Source organism: Chrysochloris asiatica, unplaced genomic scaffold (genome assembly GCF_000296735.1).
Source record: "Chrysochloris asiatica unplaced genomic scaffold, ChrAsi1.0 scaffold00016, whole genome shotgun sequence".
Taxonomy (NCBI): domain Eukaryota; kingdom Metazoa; phylum Chordata; class Mammalia; order Afrosoricida; family Chrysochloridae; genus Chrysochloris; species Chrysochloris asiatica.
Window position 1 is genome coordinate 16,953,002 of NW_006408534.1, and position 15,432 is coordinate 16,968,433.

A 15,432-nucleotide genomic window follows, 5' to 3' on the forward strand; every position below is an offset into this window, starting at 1 on the left:
GACAGACTAGGAAGAAAGACTGACGAACTACTTCAGAATATTTAGTCACTGAAAGAAAACCTTATGAATAGGAGAGAAACACAATGAAGATAGGAAGATGATAAGAGCTCATTTGTTGCCTTAGCAAAGGTAGTTCCAATTGGAAAGAATGGTAGTGTCAGGGTTCCCAAATTTCAGTCTTTATGGTTAATGAAATGAATGGCCAGGTTAATTGGTATTAGAACTTTTACTACAAATTGTACAAAAGTTCAATTTCTTCATCTATAAAGTTAGATTTGATGATTTGTGGACTGAACTATCTCACATCAGTCTGATTTTTTCACTTAGCATTTGATTCTCCACAGGCCATCATATTACCCTTTTCTCTTGTTTTACTTTCTTTATTCTGCTTGCTGCTTTCCAGACTTTCACTGCTTACTGATATTTTCCATCAGAGGAATTTAGAAAACTAAAGGGAGTTGAAGCTTACTCTGACTAAATGATCAGGAGCAAAATTTGCATTCTGTTGTCATCATTATGAAATGATACATAGAATTTAATTGACACAGTAATGAAAACTATTCATTGAATTTGACCTTTGGAGACCTTGCTAAAAGTGTCATTTTAGTTGAGTGATGAGCAGAAGCTGGGTTGCTGTGGATCCAGAATGAATATGAGTTGAAGTATAAACAGCTCTTAGGAGAAGAATGAGAAGACAGCATGGGGTCAAAGGAAAACTTTTTATTTAGCTAAAGAAACACTTTATAAAGAGGATGGAGTAGGGAGAGATGTTTTGATTAATTAATTAATTATAGTAGGACACTTCAAAAAATTCATGGAAAAATTCCATTATTATACTAACTTTTTGAAACCCCCTTATATAGGACAGAGCAGAAGATAATTGATAGGAGATAAAAAGTACCTGGGAAGCAAATTAAGATAGAATCCAGAAATCCAGAGCATTGTTTAAAATCCCCAAAGTTTAAATTAAAAGGGTATTTCTTCCAGTGTAACATATGGGGAAAAGATGGATGTGGATACAGTTAAATTTTTGGGTGAGAAACAAAGTTAACAACTGCAAGGCTTAAAATCAGAAGTCAGTTAAACAGAAGGAATCCTACTGGGTAGCAAGGATACGGAATAACCTCAGTTTTGACCAGAAGATGGGTACAGCCCGAGAAAGTTTTACTGATTTGGAGTTGAAAGGATGAAGAGTTCCCATCTAATAGTGTAATGAAGCAAGACTGTTAGCTGTCAGTGAGAATGGATAAAAAGTTAGTAAGTTTGAAACTAGAGAAGTAGGCATGAAATAGAGATTTCAGAGGGTGAAGGGAAGCTTAGTAGAAGAAAATAATACATGGGCTGAACAGTGTTGAATACTTATTCGAAGTTGGAGGGCATGAACTTAAGTTGAAAACATCATGCCTAATTAAACGATTTTTCTCCACCTTTATTCAACTCTTAGGCTTAAGTACACAGAAGCCTGGTGAAATAGTTTCATATTTGCTTGGGGCTTTACTAGGCATCAACTTGGAAGTAGTTAATACTAGTTAATACCATTATTATTCAGATTTATGCACCAACCAGTAAAGCCAATGATGATGAAATTGAGGAATTCTACTAACTTTTTCAGTCTGAAATTGATCCAAAACATAATCAATATATGTTGATAATTATTGGTAATTGGAATGCAAAGGTTGGAAACAGAGAGGATATGGTTTTGATGATAGAGATGATGTTGAAGATCGTGTGATAAAATTTTACAGGACCAATGACTTACTCATTACAAATACCTTTTGTAAACAACATAAAAGGTGACTATAGCCCTGGACTTCACCAGATGGAATACACAAGAATCAAATTGACTACATCAGTGGGAAGAAACTGAAGACGTTCAATGACACCAGCCAAAAAAAAGGCCAGAGGCATACTATGGAACAGACCATCAATTATTGCTCATATACAAGTTCAGGTTGAACCTAAGGAAAATGAAAACAAGTTCACATGAGCTAAAATATGACCTGGAATCTATCCCACCTGCATTTACTGACCATTCAGCAATAATTTTGATCCATTAGACATTAATGACTGAGACCAGAAGAGTTGTAGGAGGACTTAAAGAACATTATATAGGAATAAAGCAAAAAGGTCATTAAAAAGACAGGAAAGAAAGAAAAGACCAAAATGGAGGCCAGGAGAGACTCAAACTTGCTCTCTTGAGCATAGAGAAACAAAAGCAAATGGAAAAAAGAGGACATAAACGAGCCCAACAAAAACTTCAAAGGGCAGCATTCGGAGACAAAGTCAGGCATTATATTGCAATGGGCAGAGACCTGAAGTTAGAAACCCAAAAGGAAAGAACATGCTCAGCATTTCTCAAACTGAAAAAAAAAAAAAAATTCAAGCCATGATTTGCAATACTGAAGAATTCTAAGGGTAAAATGTTGAGTGATGCAGAAAGCATCAAAAGAACATGGAAGGACTATAGTCACTGTACCAAAAAGAAATGGTCTGTGTTCAACCACTTCAAGAGGTAGCATTTGATCAAGAGTCAATGGTACTGAAGGAAGAAGTTTAATCTGTACTGAAGGCATTGTTGAAACACAAGATTCCAGGAATTGACGGAATACAAATTGAAATTTCTCAACAAACTGATGTAGTGCTGGAGTCGCTCACTTATCTATGCCAAGAAATTTGGAAGACAGCAACCTGGCTAAACGATTGGAAAAGATCCATATTAATGCCTACTCCAAAGAGAGTTGACCCAATGGAATGTGGAAATCAATAAACAATATCACATGCAAGTAAAATTTTGCTTTAAGATAACTAAAAATGATTGCAATAGTACATCTACAGGGAACTGCCAGAAATTCAAGCTGCATTCAGAAGAGCATGTGGAACTAGGGATATCATTGCTGCTGTCAGGTGGATCTTAACTGAAGGAAAAGACTATCAGAAAGATGTCTACTGGTGCTTTATTGACTATGCAATGTTGTTGTGTGGACCATGATGAACTATGGAGAACATTGAAAATAGTGGGTATTCCAGAGCACTTCATCGTGCATATAAGGAATCTGCATACAGACTAAGAGGTAGTCATTCGAATGGGATTCTGAATGGTTTGGAATCAGAAAAGGTGTGCACCAGCATTGTATTCTTCACCATACTTATTCAATATGTATTCTGAGCAAATAATCCGAGAAGCTGGGTTATCTGAAGACAAATGTGACATCAGGATTGGAAAAAGACTCATTAACAACCTTTGATATGCACATGATAAAATCTTGTATCATTGCTGGAAGTGAAGAGAACCTGAGATACTGCTGAAGATCAAAGACTATGTATGGATTGCGCCCTCAATGTAAAGATGACAAAGATACTTACAATTTAACAAATAAATAACTTCATGATAAGTGAAGAAAAGTTTGAAGTTGTCAAAGACTTCAGTTTGCTTGTATCCATAATCAACATCTTGGAAAGAGCAGTTAACAAATCAAATGATGTACTGCATTGTGAAAATCTGCAAAAGACTTCCTTAAAGTGTCCAAGAGCAAAGATCCTACTGGGTAGTTTGAGAATTAAGGTGCACCTGACCCAAGCAAGTCATGGTATTTTTAATAACCTCATATGCATGCCATAGTTGGACGATGAATAAGGAAGACCATAGTAGAATCAATGCATTTGAATTATGGTGTTGGATAAAAATATTGGAAGTATTATGGACTACCAGAAGAACAAAACAAATCTGTATTGGAAGAAGTACAACCAGAGTGCTTCATAGAAGCCAGGATGGTGAGACTTCGTCTCTTATACTTTGGACATGTTATCAGGAGGAACCAGTCCCTGAAGAAGGACATTGTGTGTGGTAAAAAGGAGGGGTTGGGAAAAAGAGGAAGACCCCTAGCGAGATGGATTGGCACAGTGGCAGTTGCAGTGGACTCAGCATAACAGCAGTTGTGAGGATAGCACAGGACTGGGTATTGTTTCATTCTGTTGTGCAGATAGCTGCCATTGAATTAGTTCCAACCCATAGGAACTAACACCACCACTAAAGAAAGAGGATGTTACATATCTTGTTTAAAGAGGCATGATAAAGATGAACTCTGACATAAAGGAATTTGAGGAGAGGAAAAGGGACTGGGTTAAAAAAAAAAAAAAGAATGATAGGGGCAGCAGATAGAAGGCTCAGGGAAGTTAAACTGTTAAAGTGGTTAATGCCAGGTATTTTTTTGGGGAGGTGTCAAACCACTTTATTCCATTTGGGGGGCAAAGGGGCGGGAGCAGTGCGGTCTGACAAGCGCTTTCCGGCTGAGATCTCCTGGATCTCTCAGTGCCGAAAATATGCCAGGTATTTTTTTTTTTCAATCCTTGAATGGTAAGATATTTTTGAAGAGTGGAATATTTTATTTATAATAGTTCTGTTTCGGATAAGATCCAGTGTGTAGTAATTAATGGATTAAGTAGAATTTTTTAAAGTCTTAGGTGAGGAGAGCAAACTGAGGAGTGAGGCTTTGATTGGTTCTTCTCTGCCACCTTCATAGATGCATATGAATGAATGAGGATCATATACCAGAAGATCTCTATATAATAGTATAGCCCTAGACAACAGTGAAGAATGGATGTTGTGACTCTCAGAAAATGATGGAGTTTGTAGGAGCTAGGAAGAATAATGGTCTGGAGATGAAAATAAAGAGCAAGAAAAATAGTAAAGTTATCCCCTGGCCTTGATGTAATGGAGTGAATGATAATAAACTGGGAAAGAACTAAAGGAAGAGCAGTGTCCTGAAAGTATCAGCCAAAAAGGCAAGGAGAGTGAAGAATCGCTATTCAGACAAGAGTTTGAAGATATATGAGAGTTTTCTGATCACAGGTCACCAAGAGCGAATTCTAGGTTAGTGGAGGGGTAAGGAGGGCAGGGGAGTGTTTAGGTTGGATTAGGGTTATAAATAACATTTGTAAGAATCATGTGATAAAGGATGATGGGAAAGGCATGGCCTGTTGGCAGTGAGATGGAATTGTTCCAGAAGGTCTTGACAATGGAGGGCAGGCACTTAGTTTTACTGCTGTGCTCCTTAGGGACATTAGAGCATGTGGGGCAATTACGCCTTTAGGCTATTTGTGGTGACAACAGAAATACATTTAAAGTTATTTAAATATTAAAAATATTTAAAGTTATTTCTCTTAGAAAACTGTATTTCATGGACCTTGTAATATGCATGTACAAAATTGATGATAAGTTTTGCACTTACATTCAAGTTATAACAAAATAAATAGCAAAACCAATGGCTCCAAAGGTGAGACATTTAACAAGTTACTGTTACAATAAAATGTATATATTTTCTTATATTTAGCAGGGAAATGGAAAAATTACTGGCTGGATTCTAGTTCTGCTCATGCATTTGCTAGCTGTGTAACTCAAATTTACCATTTAATGTTCAAACTGTAGTTTCTTCATGTACAAAATGAAGCCAGTCTTCTTGTGCCTTCTTCTGTGATGATCAAATGAGATGAGATATGCATGAACATGCTTTGTATGAACTATTTGTTATGTGCCATACAATTAATTTTGTTCTTTTTACTAGAAGGGGTTATCTGAATCTCCAGAATACCTTTAGTGCATTGGAAAGTCACCACTGCTGACTTCTGGATGCTGGTTGGGAAAATACTTTCCCTTTAAGGGAAAATAGTCTGTTAACACCAGAATTGTGACTCACTCTAGTGGGCTCTGTGATTATCATATGTTCCCAGGGTTTAGTGATACCTCTAGGTGGCAAGGTGAGCAATAAACCTGGATAATTTGGGTAATGGAGTTCCTGGGTGGTAAAAATGGTTAACACACTTGGCTGTTAACCAAAAGATTAGAGGTTTACATCTACCCAGAGGCACCTCAGAAGAAAAGCATATGAAGCACTGTTCAACCCACACACAAAATCTCAGTGTGTAGGAATCTGAGTCAGTTTAGTAAAAACTTAATGCCAGTTTTTACTAAAGAGATTCACCTAACAGTCAAGGAACAAGTCATTCCAGTCTTACACAACTGCTCCAAAAATTGGAAGAGGGGACATAATCCAGTTTATCATATGATGCTATCATAATCATGATGTCAAAACCTGAGACTAGTATGAGGAATGATATATACCAATTTAACATAGAGGAAGTAATCTGAAACAGAATGTTTAAAAGTCTGTTGTAGAAATATTGAAAGAAAAAATGGAAAACCTGGTGTGGCGTTGTGGGATAATGCGTTAGACTGCAGGGTCAGTTTGAATAGCAAGGTTAGTGGTTCAAACTCACCAGCCGCTCCTCGGAAACACTACGCAGAGTGGCTATAAGTCAGAACCGATTCGATGGCACTTAACAAAGCAATAATCCATCATGACCAAGTTGGACATATCTCAGCCATGTAACTTTAATGTACTTAAAAAATAAGTGGCACCAACCATTCCTGTGGCACCAACCATTCCTCCCACGTCCCTCTCTACTCAGTTGGGTTTGATAATCTGTTGTTTTGGCAACAAAAATCTCAGACACCACAGTAACAGTTAATGGGGTTTATTAAGGAGTTTTTAAGATGCTGTCAAGTTGGTTCCAATTCACAGTAACCCTATGTCAACAGAAAACCACTGCCTGGTCCTGTGCTATCCTCACAATTTGGGTACACTTGAGCCCATTACTGCTGCCACAGTCTCAGTCCATCTCTTTGGGGTCTGACCCTCCACTTTACCAAGCATAATGCCCTTTCTCAAGGGACTGGTTCCTCCTGATAATATATCCTAACTATGAGAGATGAAGTCTCAACATCTTTGATTTTCAAGGAGCATTCTAGTTGTACTTCTTCCAACACAGATTTGTTTGGTCTTCTGGCAGTTAGGGAAGTTAACCGGGTTATGTAATACAGCCTCAGAAAATGCTCAGGGCACACTTGTTCCAGTCAGCTTTTAATAAATGCCCTCAGGGCCCACCACCCCACCATAAGCCTCAGCCTGAAGGCCACTTGAATCTACCTCCGGAGGTCAGCAAACCTAGCTCCCCTAGTTAAGCGCCTGGAGGTACCCCACCATTCAAGCAAGCTTCCTGCCCAAAGTTAATCAGCTTTACTTACTCTGTGAGTTGGAAGCCCATTGCTCTGTTTCATGCTCTAGTTCTTGGGTCTGTAGCTGCTGCTTTTATGCGACTCCTCCAGTATAACAGCTTTATGTTCCTTGGTTGAGGAAGTTCAATGTGCAGGGATTTCAGAGCCCAAAATAATACACTCCCCTCTTGGCTCATCTTTAATGGTAGTGAGATACCACCCCTCCATGCTTCTGCGATGATTCATTTTATACCCATGCTAGGGGTTCAAGTTTTTAAAATAATAATTAACTCTATTAACGTCCACAGCTTAATTACGTCATCCTATCCATAGCTTCTCCCACTTTCTTTTACTCGGACCAAGAATGGCAAAAACATTTGGTGGGAGTTACGTACTATGGCTAGAAGAGACATTAGATAATTCACATTAGATATCCACATTAGATAACATACACATATAAAAATGTTCAATGTAATTTACCATATGTATAGAATAAAGGGAAAAAAGTGGATGGGCAACCCATTGGATACAGAAAAGGGATTTGATAAAATGCACCCATCTATTCATGATTTTAAAAGAACTGAAAACAAGTTTTGTTTTGTTTTTTTTAACATGGAAAAGGTAGTATCTACACTAACATTTTTCTTTAAGGTTAAGAACACAACAATTGCTGCTACGCTTAAGCTTACTGCTACTGTGCCAGTCCATTTCATTGGGGGTCTCCATCTTTTTCACTGACCCTCCATTTTACCAAGCATGATGTCCTTCTCTAGAGACTGGTTCCTCCTGGTAATATGTCCAAAGTATGAGAGACAAAGTCTGGCCATCTTGGCTTCTAAAGAGCATAGATTGTACTTCTTCCAACACAGATTTGTTTGTTCTGGCAAGTCTATGGTACTTTTAATATTCTTCTCCAACACCATAACTCCAGTGCATCAATTCTTCTATAGTCTTCCTTATTCGTTGTCCAACTTCACATGCATACGAGACTATTGAAAATGCCATGGCACGTAAGTCCTCAAGATCTTTGCTCTTGAACACTTTAAAGAGGTCTTATACAGCAGATTTGCCTAATGCAATACATTAATTGATAATCCTGACTGCTATTTCCATGAGTGTTGATAGTGGATCCAAGCAAATTGAAGTCTTTGACAACTTCAATCTTTTCTCCTTTTTTCTTGATATTATTTATTGCTCTAGGTATGAGGATTTTTGTTTTCTTTACATTGAGGTGCAACCCATACCAAAGGCTGTGACCTTTGATCTTCATCAGTAAGTATTCTAAGTCCTCTTCGCTTTTAGCAAGCAGGGTTGTATCATCTGCATATTGCAGGTTGTTACTGAGTCTTCCTCCAATCTGGATGCCACATTCTTCATATAATCCAACTTCTCAAATTATTTGCTCAGGGTTCAGATCAAGTAAGTATGGTGCGAGAATATAGCCCTGGTGCACACCTTTGCTGATTTTCAACTATTCCATTTCTCCTTGTTCTTTTTGAATGACTGCCTCTTGGCCTATGTTCAGGTTCCTCATGAGGAACAACTAGGTGTTCTGAAATATTAAGTCTCCACAACGTCCATCGCTTGTAATGACCCACAAAGTCGAAAGCCTTTGTATAGTCAATAAAACACATGTAAACATCTTTCTTGTATTCGTTGCTTTTCGCCAAGATCCATCAGCCATCAGCAGTGATAACCCCTCATTCCACATCCTCATCTGGATCTGGCTAGAATCTCTGGCAGTTCCCTGTAATTGTACTGTTGCAGTTGTTTATTTCATTAGCAAAATTTTACTTCCATGTTACATTAATGATACTACTGTCAGATGATTTCCGTATTCTCTTGGGTCACCTCTCTTTGGAACGGGCACAGATACGTATCTCTTCCAATCAGTTGGTCAGGTAGCTGTCTTCCAAATTTCTTGGCAGAGATGAGTGAGTGCTTCCAGTGCTGCCTCTGTTTGTCAATATTTTCAGTTTGTGTTCCATCAGTTTCCGGAGACTTGTTCTTTGCCAATGCCTTCAGTGCAGCTTAGACTTCTTCCTTCAGTATTTAGATGTATTTAAAAAAATAGGAAACCAGAGATACTAGTTTCCAACAACAAAACATAATGTAAAAAAAAAAGGGAGAGATAATATAGTTACAGAACTTACAAAATAAAGGGAAAATCAAGTAGATTTCAAGGCGAAAAAAGTTTGTTGGAAAAATTAAAAGATAGTGGAGTTTTTCCACGAACTTTTGAAAGTCTGAACACATTGAATCCTCACAACACCCCTGTGAGGTGTATACAATTATCCAGCCCACTGTACAGATGAAAAAGCTATCGAGTAAGTTTTGTAAGATTGTGCTGCTGACTTAGACTTGTTGGTCTTATTCTTGACCCATTACTAAGCCAGATTGTAATGACTATATTCTTCTGCTTTGTAATAGAGAAAGGGGCAACAAAGAAACAAGGAAAACCATAGAAGCTGAGATCTATAAAATGTTGTCTATGAATGCAATGTTTTATTATTATTCGCTTAAATTGCAAGTATTAAGCTGAGACACCTGGGGCATAGTCTCTGGACACCACAATGTCCAGATCAGAGCTACCATTTCAGTCAAGTAAAACATTTTACTATAAGAAATTTTATTTCTGCAAAGAAATAGGGTTTGGGTTTGCTTTGCTTTGTTTGGAGTTTTGTTACTTTGTGTGAGTAGATATCAAGACCATTCCCCCGTCCCCCCAGGACATTTTATTCTTTGCTATAATGCTTTTTAAAATACTACTATGTGGGTTTTTGTTTGTTCACTTTTCTTCTCCTTGTATAGTCCTTTTTATTCTCTCTTATTCAGGATCCAAGTAAAAGAAACCCAGTTCAGAGTAGTTAGGCTGGAGACAATGGCTGTTGGAATAATACCAGGGCTACTGACTGGATTAGTGTAGGGCAGTTCTTAGGACACGAAATTGAAGTCTCTGTTCCCATAGGACCTTATCCCCATCTCTATCTTATTCTATGTTGACTTCACTCCTACTACTGATGTCTCCACTTGCTAGTGGAATAGCTCCAGGTTTGTTATCCCAGTTTAATAATCTCAAAGAAAGGTAACACTTGTTTCCCCTCTCTTCAGTATATCTAAATCCTAAAACAGGAGTCTGCCCAGCTTAGATCATTTCTGTGTCATTTGGGTCAATTGTTCTGGCCAGGGAGGTGAAATTAAATGAGTATTCCTGGGTGGGGATGGGAAGAGCTCTGAGTTTTTCATACCCACCAAAACCACTCATTCTAGTCAGTGAATAGGGAGAGGGATTCTTGGGAAGGAGGAAGATTAGTTTCCCAAAGGAAGGAAGGATGCTGAGCAGAGAATTCTAAATGTCTGCTAAGACAATTGCCAGTATTCTACATTTGGGTACTTTTCTTTATTTTGAGATTCTTTGAAGCAAAGACTGTACTTGGGAGTCAAGACAACCTTAGATTGGAACCCTAAGTCCTGTATAGCACTTAGTAAAGAACTAGGCACACAGTAAGCAAATGCTTAATTTCAATTTCCTGTTTGGAACAATTTTTACTATTTTGACTCATTCTCGTAATAGTTTTAAGCAGGCATTATCTTTTTCATTTTTAGTATTGAAGTAAGTTATTTAATAATTTCTTCTGTGTTTAGTTTAAGTCACTTACTTAAACTTTATATGTCAAAAACATAACTGAAGAAAATTGGTCTTTACATGCTTTAACAAACAACTTATTCCCCTATGCTTTTAATGGATTGCTTTTTCATGGAAAATGAAGTACTGAATCAAAGGATTAAATAGCTAAAAATATGTATTCTTTAGAAATGAATGATAAGAAGTAGACTATTTTAACATATATTTGTCCTCTGGATATATGACTTAAGTATATATTGTATTGCAGTTTCATGTTTTTTATCATCTAGATATTTTAATTTTTTTCTCTTTTTAATTTAGTTTAACTTGTAAGATCTTTATGCTAAAGATATTTTAGTCTTTTTATTCATCTATGATATATGACAAAAGTATTTAAATAATTTGTGTATGGACTTATTTTCATTTTCTCACTAGGAACTGAGAGAAAGCTACAATACACAGCAGTTAGCTCTTGAACAACTTCATAAGATCAAGCATGACAAATTGAAGGAAATTGAAAAAAAAAGATTAGAGATGATACAGAAAAAAAAACTAGAAGATGATGCTACAAGGTAATATCATTTATAAATCTATTATATTATTATTCAAATTCTATTTTGTTTCCCAGATCTACCCATACTACATTGGGCAGATTTGCTGCAAAAGACCTCTTAAAAGTGTTAAAAAGTAAGAAGTCACTTTGAGACACAAGCCATGGTATTTTCAATTGTCTCATTTTACATATGCATGCAAAACAAAAGTTGAAGAAGAATGAATGATTTTGAATTATGGTGTTGGTGAAAAATATTAAATACACCTTGGAATACCAGAATGAACAAATCTGTCTGGTAATAAATATTGCCAGAATGCTCGTTTGCAGTGAGAATGGCAAAATTAGATCACAAATATTGGGCATAGTATTAGGTGGGATCAGTCCCTGTAGAAAGACATCAGGTTTGGTAAAACATAGGCTCAGTGAGAAAAGAGGAAGACTCTTGACAAGATGGATTGACATAGAACAATGGACTCAAGCATAGCAATGACTGTGAGGATTGTTCAGGATCAACATTTTACATATTGTTGCTTAGTCAGATCCCAATAATAGCACCTAACAACGTAAACAGCATCTTTAGTTTGGGGGCAGGGGTGGTTCGATGGTGGAATTCTTGCCTTCCATGCAGGTGACCAGGGTTCAATTTCCAATCAATGTCCTTTGTATGCGCCCACCACCCATCTGTCCCCGAAGGCTTGCATGTTGCAATGATGCTTAACAGGTTTTACTGGAACGTCCAGACTAAGATGGACTAGGAAAAAAGGCCTGCTGATCTACTTCCAAAACCTAGCCATTGAAAACCATGTGGATCACAAGAGTCTGAATAGCAATCCATTGTGGGCTTGATTATTTCATTCCATTATTCATAAAGACACCATGCGTGACTGATTCAGTGGCAGCCATCAACAACACTCTTTAGTTGAAACTTTGGTAGAATAAAGGCATTTACCTAAAATACTAAAATTTAAAAGTTCAATCCTCCTTTTAGCAACTGAGTTTACAGTACTCAATTTTATGTTCCATTAGTAAAAATAAGGACTTTGAAGTCAGATGTGGATTAGAATTCTTGATTTACCGCTAGTTACCTTGGGAATTATCCAGGATTTCCAAATCTGTCTAGGAATTATAGGAATAAAGACAAAGAATTAAGCCTAAACTAGGGTTTCTATCTTGGTGGGGCATAAATGCTTCAAATTGCAGGATGTCTTCATTTGCTGCTAAGGCTTGGAGATAATGCTAAATTTAGTGTTAGCAGCTCTGCCTCTGAGTAAGGTCATAAATGTGTATATGCAAGGAAAAACTATAAATGAACATTAGGTTCAATTCCACAGTAATTTAAGTCTGATCACCCAGGTCTTTTTGGTCAGCTAGAAACTAAGCTATATCAGGTGGCATAGAAACATATACAGGAGCAAGGACTTATAGAGGAAAATGCTTTTATTATCTGAGCTAATGAAAAGTAGTAATACAAAAATGTAAATAATCAACCCAAAAATACTTCCTGTTTCCACAGCAATGCCTGAATGCTTAGAAGAGAGATTAGATAGGATAGTGAGAATAAGAGATGGAAGGTAATATTTATGATGAATTTGGAGATACAAGAGAAGGAAATTTAGATTTAATTTTTTTAATTTGTTTTCTCAGAGATTTCAGTTCAGCTAGGATTCTTGGGTTGTCTTTTTTTCCCTAATCTTTTGGGTTTGGAAAGTTGGTTGACAGGAGGGCATCTTGTCGGGGTTTGCCCTCGACATAGTTGTGTTGTTCACGAGTGTTTGGTTCACGAGGATGGGAGATCCAGCGGCGATAGGGATAGCGAAAGAATACACAGACAAACAGAAGAAGGGAGACAATGAGGCACCCCAAAGCCAGGGTGGATACATCACTGGTGGGCAGGCTTGGGACTACAGGCATCATGGCCTCTGCAGGCAGCAACTCACTGCCCTGCAATCTTTACTGCATGCCTTCCAACCCGTAATGCACTGCAATCGTTACTCCAAGCCTTCCAACCAGTAATGCACAGCAATCTTTACTCCATGCCATCCAACCAGTAATGCACACCTGGGGAGGCCCGGGCCTCTGCTTTATTTAGGGGAGGAGTTTCACACCAAGCTGGGAGGGACTTAGGCAAGGTACAGCTAACATCAGTACTTTTCCAGACATTCAGGTAACTTTACATCATACTTCGCTGGTTCGAATCCCAGGCCAGCAACTTGGATTCTCAGGCCCAATTAACATATCTATAGCCCCTGAGGTCAGTTGGGGGAAGGTGAGAGTTCTGCAGGAGATGCCCAGGTGAATGGGCTGCACCTGGAAAAGGGATTAGGGAGGATGGGTTCTTTGTCTATAGAACAAAGAACCAAGAAGTAGCTAAGATATTTTTAGTTAATCCTTTTGGAGAAAGGCTTGACCTTGCAACCTTTAGTCTTAGCTTTAGGAAAAGATCACATTTATCTGTGGATTACCAAGAGCTCCGTGTATTAAATTAATACATGTAATAATATTAAGATGAAAGCAATTTGCCATTAACTGCCAGTGGCCTCATTTGTTACAGTCGGGTCTATAGGGCCTCGAACCTCTAACCAGTCTTACACGGTCCGCAACAGCATCTGAGCATGGGAACGTTGTTGATAGGTCATACTCCCCAGCCATCACACAACAACATCATCACTGGTCTCCAGCCCCCCTCATAATGGATTGATTGGTCATCCCCTTCATCCTTCATCTCTACTGCTTTTCCCACTTCTATACCACTACCTCTTTTATTTGGCTTTAGAGCTTATTAGGAAACAATCTTTTATTGTATTTTTATTTTCTGTAAAACTTTGGTTTTAGGATATTATGCAAATTATTTTCTTTTATGTAGGAAAGCAAAGCAAGGGAAAGAAAATATATGGAGAGAAAGTCTTAGGAAAGAGGAAGAAGAAAAACAAAAGCGACTCCAGGAAGAAAAAGTACAAGAGAAGATTCAAGAAGAGAAACGAAAAGCTGAAGAGAAACAATGTAAAGATAAGGGTAAGGATTATAGATTTGACTTTTCTGAGACAAGTCATTGAAAGCAACAAGGAAAAAAGAAAGATTCTGTTGAGGGGCAAAAAAAAAAAAAAATTACAGTAAATAGAAAAATGTTAAATGTTAGAGTCAGAAAGAGCCTTTTTCTAGATGAAACTTGGATGACACGTTTGTAGGCTATCCAACAGACTGAGAGTACAAATCTTGACACAGCATGAAAAAAAAAAAACGTTGTATCTCACTACCTGTGAACAGACACTGACATGGTTTTCATAACTAAAGTCATCATAGTTTTAGATATCTTATTCAACCTGTGCAACTAAACTGCTTATTTTAACAAAATAATTTTTTGCACATTGACGTTTTCTCAGAAGGTATACTTTGCTTTTTATACACCTCATTCAACATTGTTTACTTGCCAAACTTTTATGACTTCCCTTCTTGTGCTTTTCTTTCCTGTAACATTCTGATTATACTGCAGATCAAAGCAAATATCTTGTTTCTTAGTTTCCTTGCACTTTGTACAATTCAAACATGCATGTCTTCTAAACCTTACTTTAGATCCATGTACATGATTTTTCCTACAGACCATCTTTGTTTTATTGCCTCCTACTTTACTTGTCCTTTCCTGATGTGGCGCTGTGGGCTAATGTGTCAGACTGCAAAGTCGTTTGAACTGCAAGGTTGATGGTTCAAGCTCACCAGCTGCACCTTGGAAACCCTATACAGGATCGCTATGGGTCGGAATCGACTCGATGGCACTTAAAAACAACAACACTTTACTTAAGACAAGCATTCTTGTTTACTTTTATGTTGATTACTAAACTCCGTAATACATTTAAATCCTAACAAGTCTGTATCAAATGAATTCTCATTATACTATTGTATGTACATTTTTTTGGACTTTAATAGTACTTTATTATTGCGTCATAGCAAAGATGTATATGCACGAAAGCAACAGTAATGACTGTTATTTTCTCTTTAGGTGCAGCAGCTAGTGCTTTGGTGAATTATAAAGCATTATACCCTTTTGAAGCAAGGAGCCATGATGAAATGAGTTTTAACTCTGGAGATATTATTCAGGTAGGAAATGAAGTTGAGTCTTTTTTCTTATGAATAAACTGAATACAATATAATATATATCACTTCCCATAATAGCAATGTTGTTGTTAAGTGATGTCAAGCTGGTTCCGA

The 15,432-nt window shown here is 37.4% G+C and overlaps 1 protein-coding gene across 1 annotated transcript in view; it reads left to right on the forward strand.

Moving 5' to 3' along the window:
* Nucleotides 1–15,432, forward strand: part of ITSN2 (intersectin 2) — a 171,018-nt gene that overhangs the window by 60,464 nt on the left and 95,122 nt on the right. The window contains exons 17-19 of the mRNA XM_006835299.1: nt 11,112–11,248; nt 14,093–14,241; nt 15,224–15,321. Coding sequence (XP_006835362.1) covers nt 11,112–11,248; nt 14,093–14,241; nt 15,224–15,321 — 384 coding nt within the window. The remainder of the gene's footprint in view (nt 1–11,111; nt 11,249–14,092; nt 14,242–15,223; nt 15,322–15,432) is intronic.